Genomic DNA, 16807 nt, shown 5'->3' on the forward strand with positions numbered 1-16807 from the left:
GTCGATGAAGCTAGATGTCACCACGCACGCGAGATCCGGAGGATGTGTTCGCTTGGAGCGTTCAGGGCGGCGATACTTGGACTCACGGTTGGCCCGTAGAAGTCGTCGGCGGTTAGAGACCGATAGCGTCGAGAATATTACCTGGTCAACCAAACACCCGATATCCCGTTCAGCGCAATGATAGTTCCCGTGCCATGCTAGTCTCGATGTCATGCCATCCCACCCCAGCCCACTCCCCCCTTCACCCCTCATCCTCGCTCCCCTCCTCCCCCTCGTCAGAACTCTCCAACCCTTGCCCCTCCTCCGAAGGTAACACCCGCGGGAACCACCCGAACTCCCCAAAGTCCACCATCAGCTCCCCCAACGCCCCCGTCGTGACAGTCACCCCCTCGGCCTCCAGCGCCGCAGCCTGGTTCCGCGCCCCAGACGGCTGGGATCTGCGATGGCATCAGTCATCACTCATTCACCACCGGTCTCCCCCGGGCCGGTTTTGGACACAGCGCGGCGACAACAAACAGCGCAGCGCAATACGATGAAGTCGGGGTGTGGTGTGGGAGGTAGGTAGGCACAACGCGAGATGCCGCGGACAGGAGGACTGTATACTCCGTACTACCTATGTATGTATGGAACGTGTGGTAACTTACCGCGGCGAAACAACCCCCTTGGCGTTGATGACGCGCTGCCAGGGCACGTTGTCGTGGTGGAAGCGCACCGTCGTGTCGGAGGGCAGGTGCTTGAGGCAGACGCCTACCTGGCGCGGGCGCTGAGCTGTGATTGAGAAGAGGTCAATGATTGGGCAAGTATATTGGGGGGGGGATGGCGGGGAGAGAGGGTTGCTGATGGCTGTGGTTGTTGTGGTCGTTTTGGTTGGATGGGTGGGGGGAAGGGGGGGGGGGACCAAGAGCCCGTCTCTCGTTTTTCTTGGTGGTGGGTAAGAAGAGAGGGTGTTAGTATCTATACAAAGTGCTATTGGAGTGCAAATATGGAGACACAGCCAGGAAGGGGTGTGTTACGGGTGCCGACCAGCTTGGCGATGTGCCCGTAGCTGGTCACCTTGCCGGGCGGGATCTCCTGCACGGCGCTGTAGACGGCGTAGAAGAAGGCTTCAGCTTCGTCGCTGCGGGGCATTTTCTGGTGATAATAAGCTAGGAGTCTGTCAGAAGTGTGGCGGGCGTGGCGGAGACGATGTGCCTTTGTGTGAATGCGTGTGGTGTTGTGCGATGGTTGACAAGTGAAGTGGAATGAAGCCAGCCCGGGAGATGCTTGTTGGGGTTAGGGTTGGTACAGAGCTGTTGTTTTGGATGTCATACAAAGGTGAGACGGTGAGAGCAAGAGAGCACAAAAGAAGTAGCCCAGCCATTAATGTTAAAACACTTATTGGAGCCTGTTGCTAAGACTATCAACCGCTCGCTATGCTACCGACATCCAACATCTCGAATCCATAAGCTCGTCCACTGTTGACCAGTGCGCTGAACCCCATCGGCAGGCCAGAGGACCTCAATCCCGGCCATAAAATTATACACAAGAACAAGACCACCCACCAATATACAACGCTCCCCCAAAAGAACAGGATATAAACACAACGAGCATGCCACCCCCGAAAAGGAAACCTAACCTCGTGACGATCATGGTGTCCGGTCATGTAGGAAATGCCTGTTCATCCCCACATGAAACCCATTTTTGTCCCACCTGTCTGATCCAACAACGCAAAGAAAAGAAGAACAATATCAATCAACAAAGCGGGAATGAGAGGCCGGCAAAAAACATCCATCACAACCGACTATTTTCTCTTGCTTTTGGTGACCACCACAAAACCTAGCATCCGCCAGTGCAATGTCCCACTTTAAGAAAATGGGGCAGTCGGAGGATCCTAGCAAGGGATGGCGGTGTCGGCAATCGGACGTATGCAGGGGCGTGAGCCGTCAATACGCGAGTATCTTGCATGTATAGTTTTAGAGGTGGTGGTACAAAGATCTTCCGAACTCAAGGCTCGGGCTTCGGGACGGAGTGGGTTAAAATATTGCAGGCAAGATTTTGTGAGGACGGTGTGTGCGCTCGTCAGACGGCATGGAGACGCCGAAACTCGAAAGATGAAATAAGGGTATCACTAGAAGGTAGTAAAAATGGTGTCTCCGCGGTTCGGGGGGTTCGGGTGTGGGGACGCGGTGCTCCGAGGTGTTGAGAAGCCCATTGGCCAAAGTGCCGTGACGTTTAGATCTGGGAAGGGCCTGTGTTGCCCCTCATCCAGCTAAACATGCTGCTGCCTATCGGGGCGGAGGGGGCTTCGATGGGTGTGCGCAGTTGCTGTGCTTCCCGAGGCTCGAGGAGCAGGCTCTTTCGGTAGTGTGTGGCCTGGGCATTGGCGCCTGCCTTCTCCTTCTCGCGGACGCGCTCAACCTCCGCCGCCAGCCATTGCTGCATATCTGGTAACTCGGCAAGGCGGTAGGGGATCTGGAAGCGCTGCAGCTCTCCGATGCTCTTCGCGGTACGTGTGTGTTTGTCAAAGTTGATGACGGTTAGGCCCGTGTCGCTAGTCTTCGTAGCCGGGTTGCCGACATCCACAAAGGTGAGGTCCGTCAGGAACATGCCGAGGAAAGGGAGGCAGGGTGGAACCTGGTCGTGAAGCTGGGCCCGTAGAACCTTGAAGTTCTGGTTGAAATCGACCGTTGCTTGCAAGCCCTTGAGCATCTCCTTGCGCTTGACGGGGACCGCATCCCACGTCATCTTCAGCCGCTTAATGCTCGTGTCGGTGAGCGCACAGGTTATTGCCATGAGGGCATCGTAATTGTGGAGCAACGAGCACTGGTTCGCAATCTTGATCCACTGTTTGATGACGTTGGCTCGCTTCTTGACCTCTTCGTAATGCAAGATGGTGTCAACAACAAGATTTGTCAACCCAGTGGTGAAGACCGACATCCCCTTGACGTTGGGTGTATCGACCCCGCCAAGCTTGGTCCATCTCGATCCCAGAAGCTCCTCGGGCATGATGGAGCAAAAGAGATTCATTTGCTTCATCGTCAGTTGGCGGGCGATTTCGAGGGGGTCGAAATCGAGAATCGAAGGGGAGCTGCCGCCGATCTTCCAGTTGGTCAGTGCGTTCACTTGGCTCTTGGTGATGACGGAGGCGGGAAGCGGAGTATCGGCAGGGACGTATTGAGCAAGTGAGCTGCTCGTCTTGCTCATGGAAGAGACGAGGCGCGGTACGAGGGCGCCATCGATCACCGACACCTTCTCGGCCAGATCAAGAAGGCGCTTGCCGGCGGATGGGAGTACGGCGGTCAGTCGGTGCTCGGCAAACTGCTTGATGAGCACAAGTGCTTCACAGTCCGTCTCTTCGCGCCACTGCGATTCAAGCCAGCCCTTGAATACATTATACGTTCTCAGGCGGACGGGAGCGGCAATGTGCGGTGCCTCCCCGACGTACTCGAACCGGTCAATCAGCGCCTCGGTGAGAGCGACCGGCGTGCAGAAGAGGCGAAAGGTGAGGTAGAAGGTCGACACGAAAAGGGCGTCGGGGGTCGACTCGTGTGTGGTAAGACGTTCGACCAGGGCGGGAAGCGAGCCGCCGGTTACTTGGCCTTCCTTGTTGAAGATGAGTTCGTGGGCGTAAGTCTTCTCCAGCAGTCTTGATTCGGCCTCGTCGTCCTCTGTGGGCGCCAGACTCTCTGCCACGCTCAAGTTCGAGAGCGAGGGTTGTGCCTTGGGTGCTTGTGTGATATCCGGCGTCGTCGCGCGGGTCGATGTCTGGGATATGATGCTCGATTCCGAGTCCCGACTGAGATAGGTGCTACCGGAGCCGGAGCTCGTGGCGGTCATACTCTCGGACCGGAAAGAGTGAAACTCGGCTTCTTGGATGGCAGATGGCTCTGTGGGGCTGTAGCTTTCAGTCGGCAACGATGTGGTTGAGATCCTGGGGAGAGGGGGGAGGTCGGGGCGGAGCGAGGTGACGGACGAGACCACGCTCGAGCTGCTATCGAAGAGGAACGATTGTGACTGTGGCGCAAGGAGTGATGGTGGGTGCGACATCGGTTGCTCCGGGGTAGGCGAAGTGACCCGAGGGACCTCCGGGAGCGGCTTGTCGATCGAGAAAGACCGGGCGTGTGCAGGCGTGGCGCTGGCCACAGAAGTTGTTATCGAGGAGACGGTGGGTGTTTCGGACACGGTTGACTCGGCGATGCTTGGCGATGCAGCGCCACTGGGCTGTTGTTGGAATTGCTCCTCCGAAATCGAGGCCAAGTCAGACAGCCCGAAGTCGATGCCGAGGGTACCGTTGTCGAACTCGAATTCGAAGTCGCCGATCCGCTCGATCACCCATCTCGTTTTCGCGACGCACTCTCCTGTAGCCTTCACACAACCCGTTGCCGCCCCCAACAAGCGGACATTATCGTGCGGCACAATCACATCCTCCTCCATCTCGGGCTCCGAATTGCTGAGGATGTCGCGCGCCGTGTGGACGAGGTCTTGAATCCGGTTGTACATGGCGGTACGGGCTTGCTCGAGCGCGTCGACGCTGACCGAAGTGTGAGCGCAAACCACGTCCACCACCAATAGCAACTCCCCGCCGGACGTGGCGGATTGCTTTATGGCAATGGCTAGGCTGGGACGCGACTGGGATTGGAGCTGAAGTCGCCCGATGAAGGATCCCAGATGTGAGAGGAAAGCATCGTGACAGGTTTCGAGCCGCTCCGAAACGAGGTTCTGGGGTTGTGAGGAGGGCGAAGGACCGGCCAAACTGACACGATGGGAAATTGTGGATGACAGCCGGTTTGTTTGCAGCAGGCTGTGCTGCGATGACCGGCGAGCGTTAGTGTTTTGTTGCAGGTAACCGGATGACAAACGGTTGCCGCACGATGCCCGTTCTTGAGCCGTGTCGCCTGTAAGAGACGCCGGGCCGGAATCGTCGCCGCAGTCGCTAGTTCGGGCGTGTGCAGCGGGGGCGTAATCTTGTGTGGCGCTGAGAGAAGCCGAGTCGGCTGGCGGCGTTAGTGGGATGAGGACTTCTTCTTGCAGCGTGGTCATCACGGTGACTGCCGGTATCCGTGATCTCCGATCGTCATCTAGAATGTCCAAGAACTTGACGCCCTTGGTGATGATCCTGAAGGCTTTCAGAATCATCTCGTCCACAACGTCGTTGATGTCTTCGGTCCCAATCATCCTCTGCGCATCTTGTAACCGCCTGGCTGTCTTGACAAGCGACGATAGCTCCGAGAGCAGCGACTTCCGACTCCTGCGAAGTCCCTCATGCCTTTGAACCAACGGGCACTCTCGTGTCAGGCACTGTGTTTGTTCCTGCGAAACATATTAGGTCACTCTGCTCTCAGTTATGCAGTTTGTATCCAAGCCACCTACCAGCAGGTATCGAACACCGGCAATTATTCCCTTCATGAACTCTTGGTTGCCAAACATCTCACTGTCGTTCACGAGGGTGCTGCGCATCAAATCCCAAAAGTTAAGCAGAGCCTTTAGCAGGCTCCTCATCTCCTCTGGGTCGTAGGATTCGCAGTAGTTCGTCGGTAGCCACCCTCGCGCTCCGTTAGCCAACAGGGGTACCGTCAGCCCAGCCATTGGTGTGGATAGAGTGCACAAGGACGACGTCCCCCTCACTCAATGGCAACGTGACTGTCGAGTCGCTGGTGACATAATCGGGATGAAAAGGGTAAAATGCTCGTAGGAAGTTGTGGAAGACGGGGTTGTTGGTGGGCGCATTGGCTTCCTCCTGTAGGCTATTCGGGGTCGCTGGCGGCGTCATTTGCGTGTCCGAGCATCCGTTCGTCGAGTCCACCACGTCAGAGGACCCTCCGTTCGTCCCGCCTCGGGTCTTCTGTATCGCCAACGGAGCCACCTGCAGACTCGTTCGCGCTCCCTGGTTGTTCAGCATCGCGATTGCTGTCGAGAGTTCGTTTCACCCAACATAAGTGAAGGAATCAAGCCTGCACTTGGGTCCCCTGACCCAGCCGAGTGACAGGACCGGCTTTGGCTCTCCAGACTTCCCCCCTTGGTGAACCGTCACTTTCGTGGCCACAGCTCCGGCTCGTGCGTGTGGGCCACGTTCAATATCTGCGTCTCCCAGGCGGCAGCTCTCCAATGGTCGCAGCCACTATTCGACCAATTCGATATCGTTTTTGGCGTTTGAGGGTGTCGTCGATGTTGTTAGGACTAGGGCGAGAGGACGCGTTAGAGGCACGGGTGTCACTTCGCCACAAACGTCTGGGTATTATGAAGATGGGACGTGTGTGTGCTGAAGAATGTAGGGATGAGTTTGTGCGGGGAGGGATGCGGTAGGAGGAATGTCGCAGATGGGGTCAGAGCCATGATGCAGGAAACCTGCATGCCAGGGGAGGGCCCTGTAAACCAAGTTTCGGCGCAACGGCCAACGCTGGAGCGATCAAACCCGCAGGAAGGGGAGCAGGAAGCCACAGCAAGCAAAAACGGTTTCTTTTCTCGTACCTTCTCTTCCCCGGCACTCGAAAATCGGGAAGTGGCGAGTTTGGGGTTGCAAGAACTTGAAGGTCAGGGAGACCTGGTGGGTTCCGGGCAAGGGAGCGGTGACGGAAGGTTGTTGAGGGAGGGGCCGAGAAGGGATATGCCAGGAACAGATGTCTCGAACGAGTCAATCGTCGAGCCGCTGGTCCGAAAAGGAACGGACAACGTCGGACGTCTTTTGCAAACTAAAAGACGAAGTGGGCGGTATAGAAAGTCGACGTCGAAAAGGCGTCGTCGTCAAGCTACCATGCTACGCACCCGGCGAAACGTGGTGGTATAGGTAGGTATGTACTTCGTATCCAAGGTCAATGGAGGTTCGGGACCTGTGCGACAGGTAACCAGGTACCGAGCCGGGCAATGAAGAAATCCCGGCAAATCGTAGGTTAGTGCTCAGCACTTCAGGTGATGAAATTGAAGGCAAATCGAGACCTGAACTCAATTCGAGTTTCGTTCACAGAGCAAAAGGAAGAGGAGAGGATGGAACCCGAAAATGGGGGCTTCGCAAGGTGTGCATCTGCGGTGTTGCTCTCGGCTCTCGATTGCGCCTGCTCCCCCAGCCAAAAGACAAGGTCGGTCTCCACCGCTCTGCAGGACAGGGTTCGGCTGCAATAATTTTTCGCGAATTGCCCGTTGAAGGAAGCGGTTGAAGTGGGACCCGTGGGTGGGGTCCCGGCACCAACCAACCGCGGCCAGTGAGAGATCAAGAACGAGCTCGGGTCCCCTGACGCTCCCCGGTTGAGAGGCCCTCTCAAAGTGGGGTACAGAGCCGTCGACCAAAGACCCGCCCGCCGGTTGCGTTCAATCAACGCCCAGTGGTGTGTCACAACACAGCACCAGCACCGTTACCTTACCAAACAAAACGACCTGGGGAGAGTTTTCATTCTCGCTTCTCGCTCTTCGGTCTGGCGGAGCTGCTCATTTTACGATTCCAAGCCATCAAGTATCAACAATCCTTAGTTCGAGTTCGGGCGAAATTCGAGGTCCAAGTAGTTCAAGACGAACACTTTCAATTGGAGAAGTTCGAGGCAAGGCGACAAAAACGGTGTGGGCCGTCAGTCTGTGCCCATCAAGGTGGCGTTACAAGGACCGGCCACCCTTGCCTTTTAACTCCCAATGGAGCCGGCATTTTGAGAAGTGACGAGAAGAATGGCTCGAATGGTCATCGCTGGAGCAACTCGTCAACCCACCGTGCCACGGTCGATCGGAGGTCTGAGATTTCCCCCGTTCTGGAGTCTGGACGATCCCGCCGCGATCTCGGCGCTCTGACTCGACAATATCTTCATTCAAATGTCCAGAACGTGAGCTTCGACTTTTCCGGCTGTCGCTTGTCGCTCAACTCGAGGACGTTCCGTGAACGAGAGGCGCAGGAGCACGCAAGGACAATGGGTCGAGACAGGGAAAGTCTCGATAGTGAACGCCAGGGACCGTGGCACCGTGGCTGCATGAAATACAGAGATGTGCGGCAGGCAGCTGCCGGCAGTCTCGCTCAGCTGCAGCCTTGATGCAGACGTCGTTCTGTTGGGTGGAGAGCTGCAAACCGCCAACACCAAATTCCACGTGGGCAGCAAGCTCATCTCCCACCTCGGCCCAGTGGCTGGTCACGGGCCAGTTACCGGGAAACAACGTTTCCTCTCTCGTCTCCGATAGCGACAAGCAACGCGAAAACCCGAGGACCCCATCTCACAATGACCGAGGTCATACTACCGAGTATCGTTCAAGACACACTACAGGTCTGGACAGTGTACTCGCGGTAGCGACGACTACACCGAGGCGGCTATGATTTGCGATACCGGCCTCGCACTCAAATTTCGGTGCAAGCTGCGTGTGCGCTCGCAAGGCCATGCTGCATTGATATCACATCCTTCGCTTACTACAGTTGGACTAGCAAGTGCCAAAGAGCGCCGCGAGCACGACGCACCGTCAGCACACCACCACCAAGCAGTGGTTGCCGTCTTGGCACCGGGGAACCCTCCGCCACCAAGGCCAACCATGGGACCGCCGTCTTCGGCTCCTCGCAGGAGCTGGTGGTGGCGACCCCACGCTGCAGACCAGCCAGACACGCCAGATAAGGTCCCGCCCGAACCCCCCCAAACCCAGTTCTCGCCGAGCACCAGCTGCTGTGAGATACGGAGACCCCCCGCAACGCCAAGGTCAACCCCCCAAGCTCCAACGGCTTGGCAAGCTCCGGTGCTGCCGTCGCCGAGAGCAACTCACGATTTTTTTTAGTGTTGCGCAGCGTGGTATTTCGTGCAGAACCACCATCTGCCGACATTACGAGCACCGGTTTCAATGCCAAATAGGGGGTCGATATGGGGAAGGACAACCACGCGCCGAGCGTGACACCATCTTCACTCTCGCCGACGTGACATTTGGGAACCGCTTGCGGGCTCGCCCGAGTGTTTTTGAGACGGTCGAACGGATTCCGTAAGTATCGACGAGGAACAAACAACAAAACGTTGGAATAAGCAACTCGCCTAGGCTTTTCCCGAGTTTTCGGTGCGACTCGTCGCGCGTCAACTTGCTGGCCACACCGTGCCGGCAACTTACTGTGTCGGGAGTGATCTCGAGTGGTCTCACCAATCGTCCCAGCGCCCTGGCTCCAGCTCGCGGAAGCCATCCGAAAGACAGGTCCGCCCAGGCTAGGATATGCCAGCTCAAGATTAACCACGCCAGTCGCTTGGCGGGACCCGAAGCGGCCCCGAAGGATGGGCCGAGCTTCGTTGACTGGCGGGCGAGGGGGCTCACATCTGAACCCCGTTCATCACTGTTTCTTTCGTGCAGTTTTCATCGCAGATGTTGCTTCTGCGGCGTCTTGCTAAACCCATGAACCTTGCTGGCCCAGACGGCGGAAGCCGCACGATGATTGGGAAGCCGACGGGAAGTTGTGGCGCGCAAAAACCATGGCGGAATTTTAGCGTGCAGCACCTCGTGTCCGTGGCTTCATTGGCGGTGATGTCGAGAGCTGCTTTTGGGACGGCACGAGGTTCATCTTCGCCATCTTTGCACATGTGGGAGTCAATTTCGATCTCCGCTTCTCAGCTTCCGATTCTTCAAGACGAAACCCCCACAAACCCGCTCGAGTTCCCCGCGGGTAGTGTATGGACTCTCTTATTCTTCCATTGGCGGGAGCAGATCGACGCGAACCCAGGCCAAGTGCCTCATCAGATCCTGCAGGTACACAGTACAACCCACACCCTCTCGACTTCGATTTCTTGCCAAGCACCAACCCAAAAATGGACCCCCGGGCACCTTGGCCAGACACAAGCAAGTATCCGTCAGTCGGGAAAGCTCGCACGCTCCCTGGTTTGAGCGCCAAGCCACGAGTTTACTCGATTTAAACGTCAACTCGCTGTCAAGGACTGGGGCTTCGGTGTACACCAGGTCTTACGACCTTGACGGGGGCAAACCTCCCTCGAACAGAGCGATCCCCGAATGATACATCGGGTGGCACGAGCTGTCAATGATACATGTTTCATCCCGCTCCTCGCCCGTCTTGTGGCTTAATCTGGCCACACGGGCACACCCAAATCAGCCTGATGGACGCTCAATTTGGAACGAGCCCAAAATCGGGCCTACCTGCTACCGAAAGACGGCACGCCGGGCTCGTTAACTATGGGCTGTTTACAGCGCCGTTACAGTTACCACCCGCTCGGCCTCGAATACCGTGGGTGGAGAGAAGAAGGAGAAACGATCGTCACCCTCTGCAGCTGACAACGACGACGTCTCCAATCTGTGGTCCGGACACGCGCAAGAGATAAATTTGGGCGGGAAGTGCTTGTCCAGTGAAATCCGACGTGAAACGCACCACCCGGTGTGCCATTCTCGCTGCTGCGCTTGTCTTCCGATAGCAATTGGGCAGCGCAGTTGAACGATGTCATCGAGTTGTGCTCGACTTTCACTCTGCATTTACGAGCTCTTGTGTCACGGTCTCGACAGTCCACCCCGCAACCGCATCACACTCTGACGATGAGAGCCCGGCGCGGCGGCGCGAACCAATCAGCGATTTTCTTCTTCCGGGATTGACGATGAGGCTCTTCTCAGCTTCGGCCGTCCTGGGACGCGCGTCAGCCACCGCCACCCTCAACAGGCGTCCAAGCACGTGTGGGCTCGAAAGCGGTCCGAACGGGGGAGACAGCAACAAGAAGAAAGAAGAGCGCGGGACCCTCGCGTCAATCACTCACCCCGCCTGCCGCCTGTGGAGCAGTGGGCTGCACGGGGGTCAGTTCAAGGGTGCCCCCTGGGACGAGATTCTTTGGAGGGCGAGCGCGGCGAGCGCAGCAGTTTGCCTCGACGGGGTTGGTCTCGCCCATCGCGAACCACATGCTGCAAACCCTCTCGTCGCCAGAACTGCCGATCACTTGCTGTCAACGGCATGGTGGCAAGGCAGAAGATCAACACAACACCGAGGCAGTGGATCGTCACCACCCCCATGTGTCTCCCCCTGAGATCACCAGGGTCCTCAGCGCTGCCGCACGTGGGCTCTGTCTGTGGGCGAGCCTTGCCGGCTTTTACCCGTCGAGCATCAAGGGAAGTATCCACTAGACTGAGATATTTTTTGATCAAGTCTTTTGGTGTTGAAAGCCGTCCAGGTCAGGGTTCTATCGGAGCTTTCCTTCCCACCGCCCCCCTGCGGCGAGACCCGCAGGAGGACCCGAAAACTCGGCGAGATCGACGCCGCTAACTCTCAAACAGCCTCCACCGCCCAGAGATTCCTCCACGATCACATTCCCCATCACTGCGGGGCGTACACGAAAGCGAGCTGGTCTATCTCGTCGCCATCCTGTCCAACAAAACCAACGACCTGCCAGCCCTCAGGTGCCGAAAAGGTGGTGCAGTCCGCGGTCATCGTACCCGCCTCCAGGGTGCGCCCCAGCGAAGTCGCCGCGTGGATGTAGAAGTTCCGGGTCTTGCCGCTCTTCTCCCCACGGCAGAGCTCCGCCTCCACCCAGTACTCCGCTGGGCCCAGTTCGAGGGAGACCTCCGTCCCGCTGGTGCCACCATGGCGGAGGATGGTGCCGTCTCCGAGTGTCAGGGCCACCCCGTCAAGCCGAGATCCGCCCCGGAACGCCAGCGCGGCAGGCTTGGGTTTGGCGATGCCCGCAAGTGTCGGCACGTCGCTGAACCAAGTGCCGAATGCGCCCCCTGAGAAGTCGCTCTGCCGAAGGGACGAGCCCGAGGACCAACCAAAGTCCACAAAGACAGGGTTATGGTCTGAAAGGATGTTTCCATCGGCCTGCAGGAACCGCCCGCCATCGTATCGGAACGTCTCCGCCTGTAGCGTCACCAGCGGACCCGATCGGTAGAAGACCTTGTCGACCACCTCGCAAGCATTGCCGCTAGCCGGGTTGCCGCACACGTCCTCCTCCGTGGGGACGACCCCGCCGCGTTGAAGCTCGACCCAGGGGTCGGTCATGCCGGGGCCTTCCGGGTTCTCACTCGCGAGCATTGCCCGAATTGCAGTGTCCGCCGTGCGGCTGTAGCGGCTGTTGAAGTCCCCGTGAACCACGACGGCGTTGCCCTTGCTCCATTGAGAAATATATCCGGTCACCTGGTTGACGTTGTGCTGCCGCGCAGCGAGGTCCTGCTCCTCGCCGCCGGCGTCTGTGTGCAGGTTATAGAAGTCCACATATACCGCGGTCGAGTTGTCGGTGGGGCCGGCGATGGCCACTCGCATGAAGGTGAAGCCCTTGGGCGTCAGGCAGTCGGCCCCGGAGGCGTTGGAGCAGGTGTCCCACTTGACCCGCCGGAAATCGACCCAGTCGAAGTTGGACAGGGTGTTGAGGCCAGATCCGAAAGGGACCCCACCGGACGTCGCCGTCCTAAACGGGTGGGTGTCGGTGCGGTAGATGTGGGCATGGTAGTTGAAGTCCTATCGTGAGGTGTCAACCCTGGTGATCTGCCGCGATCTCGCACCAGATCGGAGCGGATTTGATCCAGCCGGGGGAGTTGAAACGCGAACAAGCGTCCGTTGTTTCGAAGCCCAGCGGCGCACGCCCGATCGGGATGTCTTACCTCCTGCATGTGGATGACGTCGAGGCCATATTCGGCAAACTTGGACCCGATGCTCGCCGAGTTTGTTGCCTTATCTCCGGGCACGTCGTTGCCGTTGAAGATTGCCGGCAGGCCTGCGACGTTCATGGACAAAATGTTAAACTTGCCAGACGTCGCAGCCAGACACCCGTCAAGCAGCGAGGCCGCAGCAAGTGCTGCGTTTACTTGTGGAGACAGCTTCATCTTAGGAGCAGCACGAAATAGTTAGTAGCGGAGCTTAACGGTTCCCATGTGAACTACTCAGGACGGCCGCGCTGTCTACATTTTGTACCAGTTCAGCAGTAACCACTGAGCCCCCTATTCGCCCGCTTCGCGTACCCAACACGAGGATCAGACTTGGCCACGTTCTCGGTTCAGGTCGAATATCTCGAGCCGGGAATTACAACAAGCAGTGAACGCGCGGAAACTGGGTAGCGAGGGCGACGCTGTCTTGTAGGCAAGCACCTCATGGACAAAAAAAGCCGAACTCCAAGTGCAGGTGTCGGCAATGGAAACTTCGAGTCCTCAGCTGGAGGAATATAACGAAAGTCATCCTGAAGCCCAAAGAAACTCTATCTGCTCCATTTCCTTTACTTTTGCCCTCTTTCTTTCATTTGACTTAGTTTTCTCGATTTCTTTTCATTTGTTCTTTTTGCTTGATTTCTTTTCATTTGTTCTTTTTGCTTGATTTCTTGCTTTCCTTTCGAGTTCGGCTTTTTTTGGCCAGAGGGTGGCAAGTTGGTCTGCCTTCCCAGATTGGGAATCTTATGCCCGACGCGATGTCACTTCACACGGTTGCCCCGCCCGGCCCGGTGCAGGTCCGGCTCTTGTTAGCACGATGAGGAGCCGCGCCGGAGCGCGGGATACCCCTGAATCACGGGTGGGGCCCGGGCGAGCGTCATGTCGGCGAACCCCCGACTTGGGGCTCCGGAGCCGTTCCATCAGACCGGCCGCTGACGGCGATGAGGAGCTCCCCTAGAGACACGGGTGGGTGCCCGCATGCACTACTGCTTCTTGCTTCTGGCCCATACCTCGTAGTCGATGAAACGAAACACAGGCGGGTTGGGAAAGATCGTCAGACGCACCCCGTCTCAGCACGCACCCCCTTACCGTCGACATACGGCCGCAATGATCAACCTTGGGTCGGACGTACCGAAACCCGGTGTTGGAGAGCTCTGGGCCGGCCTTTTTTCCGGGCAAGTCTATTTCTGGAGTCTAGGCCCAAGAGCGGCCACTCCTAGTACCACATCAGATAACATGTGACTGGGCCGCGATGTGAGGGTCAGGGGGCTTCTCCGTATGCGGGTGCTTCGTTTGTGATGTCTCCACTATACACCTTAGTTGCCAGAATCCGAAAGATGTGATAGAAGTGGCATGTCGGCATGCAAGAATCCGATCGGAGCATTCTCATGACTGTGCGTGTTTGAAACCATCGCCCCGCACGCCGTTGTCCTTTCGAGAGTTGTTAACTCTCCGGCTTTGACTATTACAGGGGATATCCCGCAAGAAACGAGAATGCAGCGGTAATAGCGCGGCGCATTTGAACAAGTAATTGCTTATTCACGGTTGTGTTTCCGATTCCGGGTGTGTTCCGGCTCTGGTTTCCGTCGAGGCGAACATCGCCCGATCGGCATATTAGCTCCAATATTATCCCTCTGCTCTGAGCGATTTCGAATCACGGCATGTCATATGCCTGGGTCCGAGCACCTGGCTTGGTGGGCTTGACGTCCCTGTCCCAGGCGGGATCTCGCAGCAGGTGGCTTGATGGAGTGAGTCTGTGTAATGGAAGCGGGATCAGAATTGGGGGTCTGAACACCGTGACCGTGGACTGCCCGAGGGCGTTGACTCCGCAACACGGCCCTTCTCATCGTCCTCTAGGTGCTGCCATACATGGTAGAGTACCGCTTAACTGTTGATGGTGATGATATGTTTACAATGCACCCCACCCGTCTTTTCCCAGTGTAGCCTTTGTGGGCTCTAGCCGCCAACCCCGACGTGAATGAACTTCCGTTTTACAGGAGAGAGCGGGTCAGACTTTATGCCTGTACCTTTAAGTGCCGTCATTTTTATCTGGTTTAATCACACGACTTGATGGTTCACAGCGATTGAGAACCACCTCGGGTTCGGATCTACTAACTATTACCTTGGCTAGTTTTTCAGTGACAAAAGAATATGGAGTGGTATATGAATTGAGTGTACTTCAAAGGGTGCAATTATGATGCTTTCGAGGGAAATGTTCGAGCTCAACACGGACTCGAAGAGCCCAAAGTCACCTTACCGTAGGCAAAGTTGAATATCTTCTTCCTTCGAATTCGTCGGTCTGGTCACCAACAAAGGCACCGGTCTATCTCAAAGTATCTCGCTGAAGCTTTTGGAATTCCTGGCTTCCCTCCTTCCCGCATGTTCGTCGGCGGCATTTCCATCTCAACCTCCGCGCATTTCATTGTGTTGGATTTAAAACCGATAAGATGAATCTCGACACCATTTCCCCTTCCATCTACGACCCTCCCCGATACCAACAAAAACTGCAACCACCGATCTTTTTCACTGGTACCATCGCGCAACAGCCATCACAACCTCGGGGTCGCTTCAATTAGCGATGGCTTCGCAAGACTCTTCCACTCCGCTGGTGAATCGGGGGGCGTCGTGGGAGTCGTTTACTGATGGGTATCGCATTGAACCGGTATTCTTCATTCACTCCGCTCGCTTACGCAGACGGTAGACACCATTACTGAGACGTCGCAGGTTTCGCTGAACGTCCGTACGGTGGAGGAGATCGTCGACTACGTCGTCAAGGCTCGCACCGATGGCACCGAGTCGATCGTTAGCTTTCACTGGCAACCAAGTAAAGTCGAGAATCTTCTCACACAGCTGGGGGACAAGTCAATAGGAATCGAGGATTTTGAAATCCGGCGGGTGGAATATGACTACAAATTTGAGACAGTTTATCTCGACATTACCAACGATACGGAGCTCCTGAACAAGGTCCAAGCCGGCCTCCGCTACTTCCTCCAGAATCGTCTCAATGGGCTGGTTGCGGATATGGCTGATCCTGCAATGCACCACCTGGCCCGGCGCATCAAGGCGCGAGGCACATTTCTCATGCGATACGAAGATAAGATCTGCAAACAAGCCGATCTTTCGTTCGGTTTGGCAGGCCATCTCCCGTCGCTTGTTTGTGAGATCTTCTGGAGCCAACCTCGACAATATATAGAAAGGAAGGCGCACCAATACATCGAGATGTCGGACGGGCAGATCAGAGCTGTCCTCATCCTTGATCTTCAATATCCCGATGCGGCCGAGGGATGCGTCGGCCTCTTGGTAGCGGACGACTCAGGGTCTAGCGACTGGATCCAACGCTCCCAAGTGTTCTACGATGAAACCTTTACCGAACAGCCTAACGGTCGAGTTGACCTATACATCTCCGACTTCCGCGGTTGTGCGGGCTTGCCGGCAGCGTTGTGCCGCCCTTCAGCTATCGAGCTTGCAGCTGGCGTCTCGAGGTTTGTACATTTTCTTTTCATAACAGTCAACCCCACCTGTCTAACCCAATGATACTTCTTAGAACGCCCCAAATCATCCTCACATACAAACGCCTTGCGGCCATATTCCGGACGGCCAGTGGTAGCGACACTGCAAACCTCCAACTCGGAGACGTGGATGAGGAGGAAAGGCTGTACAAGGTTGCAAAGCGGCGGGAGGCTCCGCCCTTCACCAACACAAAGGAGTTTATGGTGACCGAAGTAGAACGGCACATGACTGAAGGGCGCATCGACGTGGAGAATTGCGTGACCGAAGCGATCGAGGATGCCCTCTGTGAATTGGGCTCCAAGAAAGAAGAGCTTGTGGCTGCGGTGATGGAGCAGCGAAAGGCTCGAAAACGCGCCGAGCTGGATCGGTATGTGGCTGCCGAGATGGAACGGTATACTCGAGAGTGCACCGGGGTGGAGGCCCGGATTGCGGAAGGGTTCGATGAGGTCTTGGAAGAGATGCGGAGCGAGATGGAAGGGCGGATGCCCTAAGAGCGTACCGATGTCCTCCATGAAGCTCACATTGAGACAAAGCGTCGAGTGGCTGTCGAGCTTGAGAGCTGCTCCTGGCCGAAGATCGGTTAAAGGAGTAGCAGTCGTGGAACTACGGCGACTACATAGGAAGGGGGACAGGTTGGAGGAAGGGTGGTCGGCAGGTTTACTTGGCTGTATCTACGACTCACCGAGTTGCATCGCCAAGGCAACATGCTCCGAATTAGCCAATTCGCGTTTCTCTAGGTCGTGGTTCATTCACATAGAACTAG

General features: G+C 56.7%; 5 protein-coding genes across 5 annotated transcripts; 1 reads left to right on the top strand and 4 right to left on the bottom strand.

Annotated features, from left to right (window-relative positions):
* Positions 1–420: 420 nt before the first annotated feature.
* On the bottom strand, positions 421–1300 carry B0H64DRAFT_405153 (DNA binding methylated-DNA--cysteine S-methyltransferase). The gene is made up of 2 exons (XM_062804426.1): positions 1014–1300; positions 421–768 (listed from the first exon to the last, which is right to left on the bottom strand). Exons 1-2 carry the CDS (start codon positions 1126–1128, stop codon positions 641–643), a joined length of 243 nt encoding a protein of 80 aa, XP_062657148.1. The 5' UTR covers positions 1129–1300; the 3' UTR covers positions 421–640.
* A 911-nt stretch (positions 1301–2211) lies between these two features.
* B0H64DRAFT_376517 (ras guanine nucleotide exchange factor domain-containing protein) lies at positions 2212–5878 on the bottom strand (the record flags this gene model as incomplete). Its single annotated transcript, XM_062802483.1, has 3 exons — positions 2212–5289; positions 5350–5528; positions 5605–5878. 3 exons carry the CDS (start codon positions 5876–5878, stop codon positions 2212–2214), a joined length of 3531 nt encoding a protein of 1176 aa, XP_062657149.1.
* Positions 5879–8169: 2291 nt separating this feature from the next.
* Positions 8170–9503, bottom strand: B0H64DRAFT_217648 (uncharacterized protein). The gene has a single exon (XM_062799526.1). It carries the CDS (start codon positions 9098–9100, stop codon positions 8354–8356), a length of 747 nt encoding a protein of 248 aa, XP_062657150.1. The 5' UTR covers positions 9101–9503; the 3' UTR covers positions 8170–8353.
* Positions 9504–11189: 1686 nt separating this feature from the next.
* On the bottom strand, positions 11190–12869 carry B0H64DRAFT_217669 (Endonuclease/exonuclease/phosphatase). The gene is made up of 2 exons (XM_062799527.1): positions 12496–12869; positions 11190–12352 (listed from the first exon to the last, which is right to left on the bottom strand). The coding sequence occupies exons 1-2, from the start codon at positions 12715–12717 to the stop codon at positions 11216–11218; spliced, it is 1359 nt and encodes a 452-aa protein (XP_062657151.1). The 5' UTR covers positions 12718–12869; the 3' UTR covers positions 11190–11215.
* Positions 12870–15112: 2243 nt separating this feature from the next.
* On the top strand, positions 15113–16683 carry B0H64DRAFT_434780 (uncharacterized protein; the record flags this gene model as incomplete). The annotated part of the gene is made up of 3 exons (XM_062806101.1): positions 15113–15196; positions 15259–16016; positions 16079–16683. 3 exons carry the CDS (start codon positions 15113–15115, stop codon positions 16533–16535), a joined length of 1299 nt encoding a protein of 432 aa, XP_062657152.1. The 3' UTR covers positions 16536–16683.
* Between the last annotated feature and the right edge of the window lie 124 nt (positions 16684–16807).

Source organism: Chaetomium fimeti (assembly GCF_033439085.1).
Source record: "Chaetomium fimeti strain CBS 168.71 chromosome Unknown B0H64scaffold_6, whole genome shotgun sequence".
In the NCBI taxonomy this organism is placed as follows: domain Eukaryota; kingdom Fungi; phylum Ascomycota; class Sordariomycetes; order Sordariales; family Chaetomiaceae; genus Chaetomium; species Chaetomium fimeti.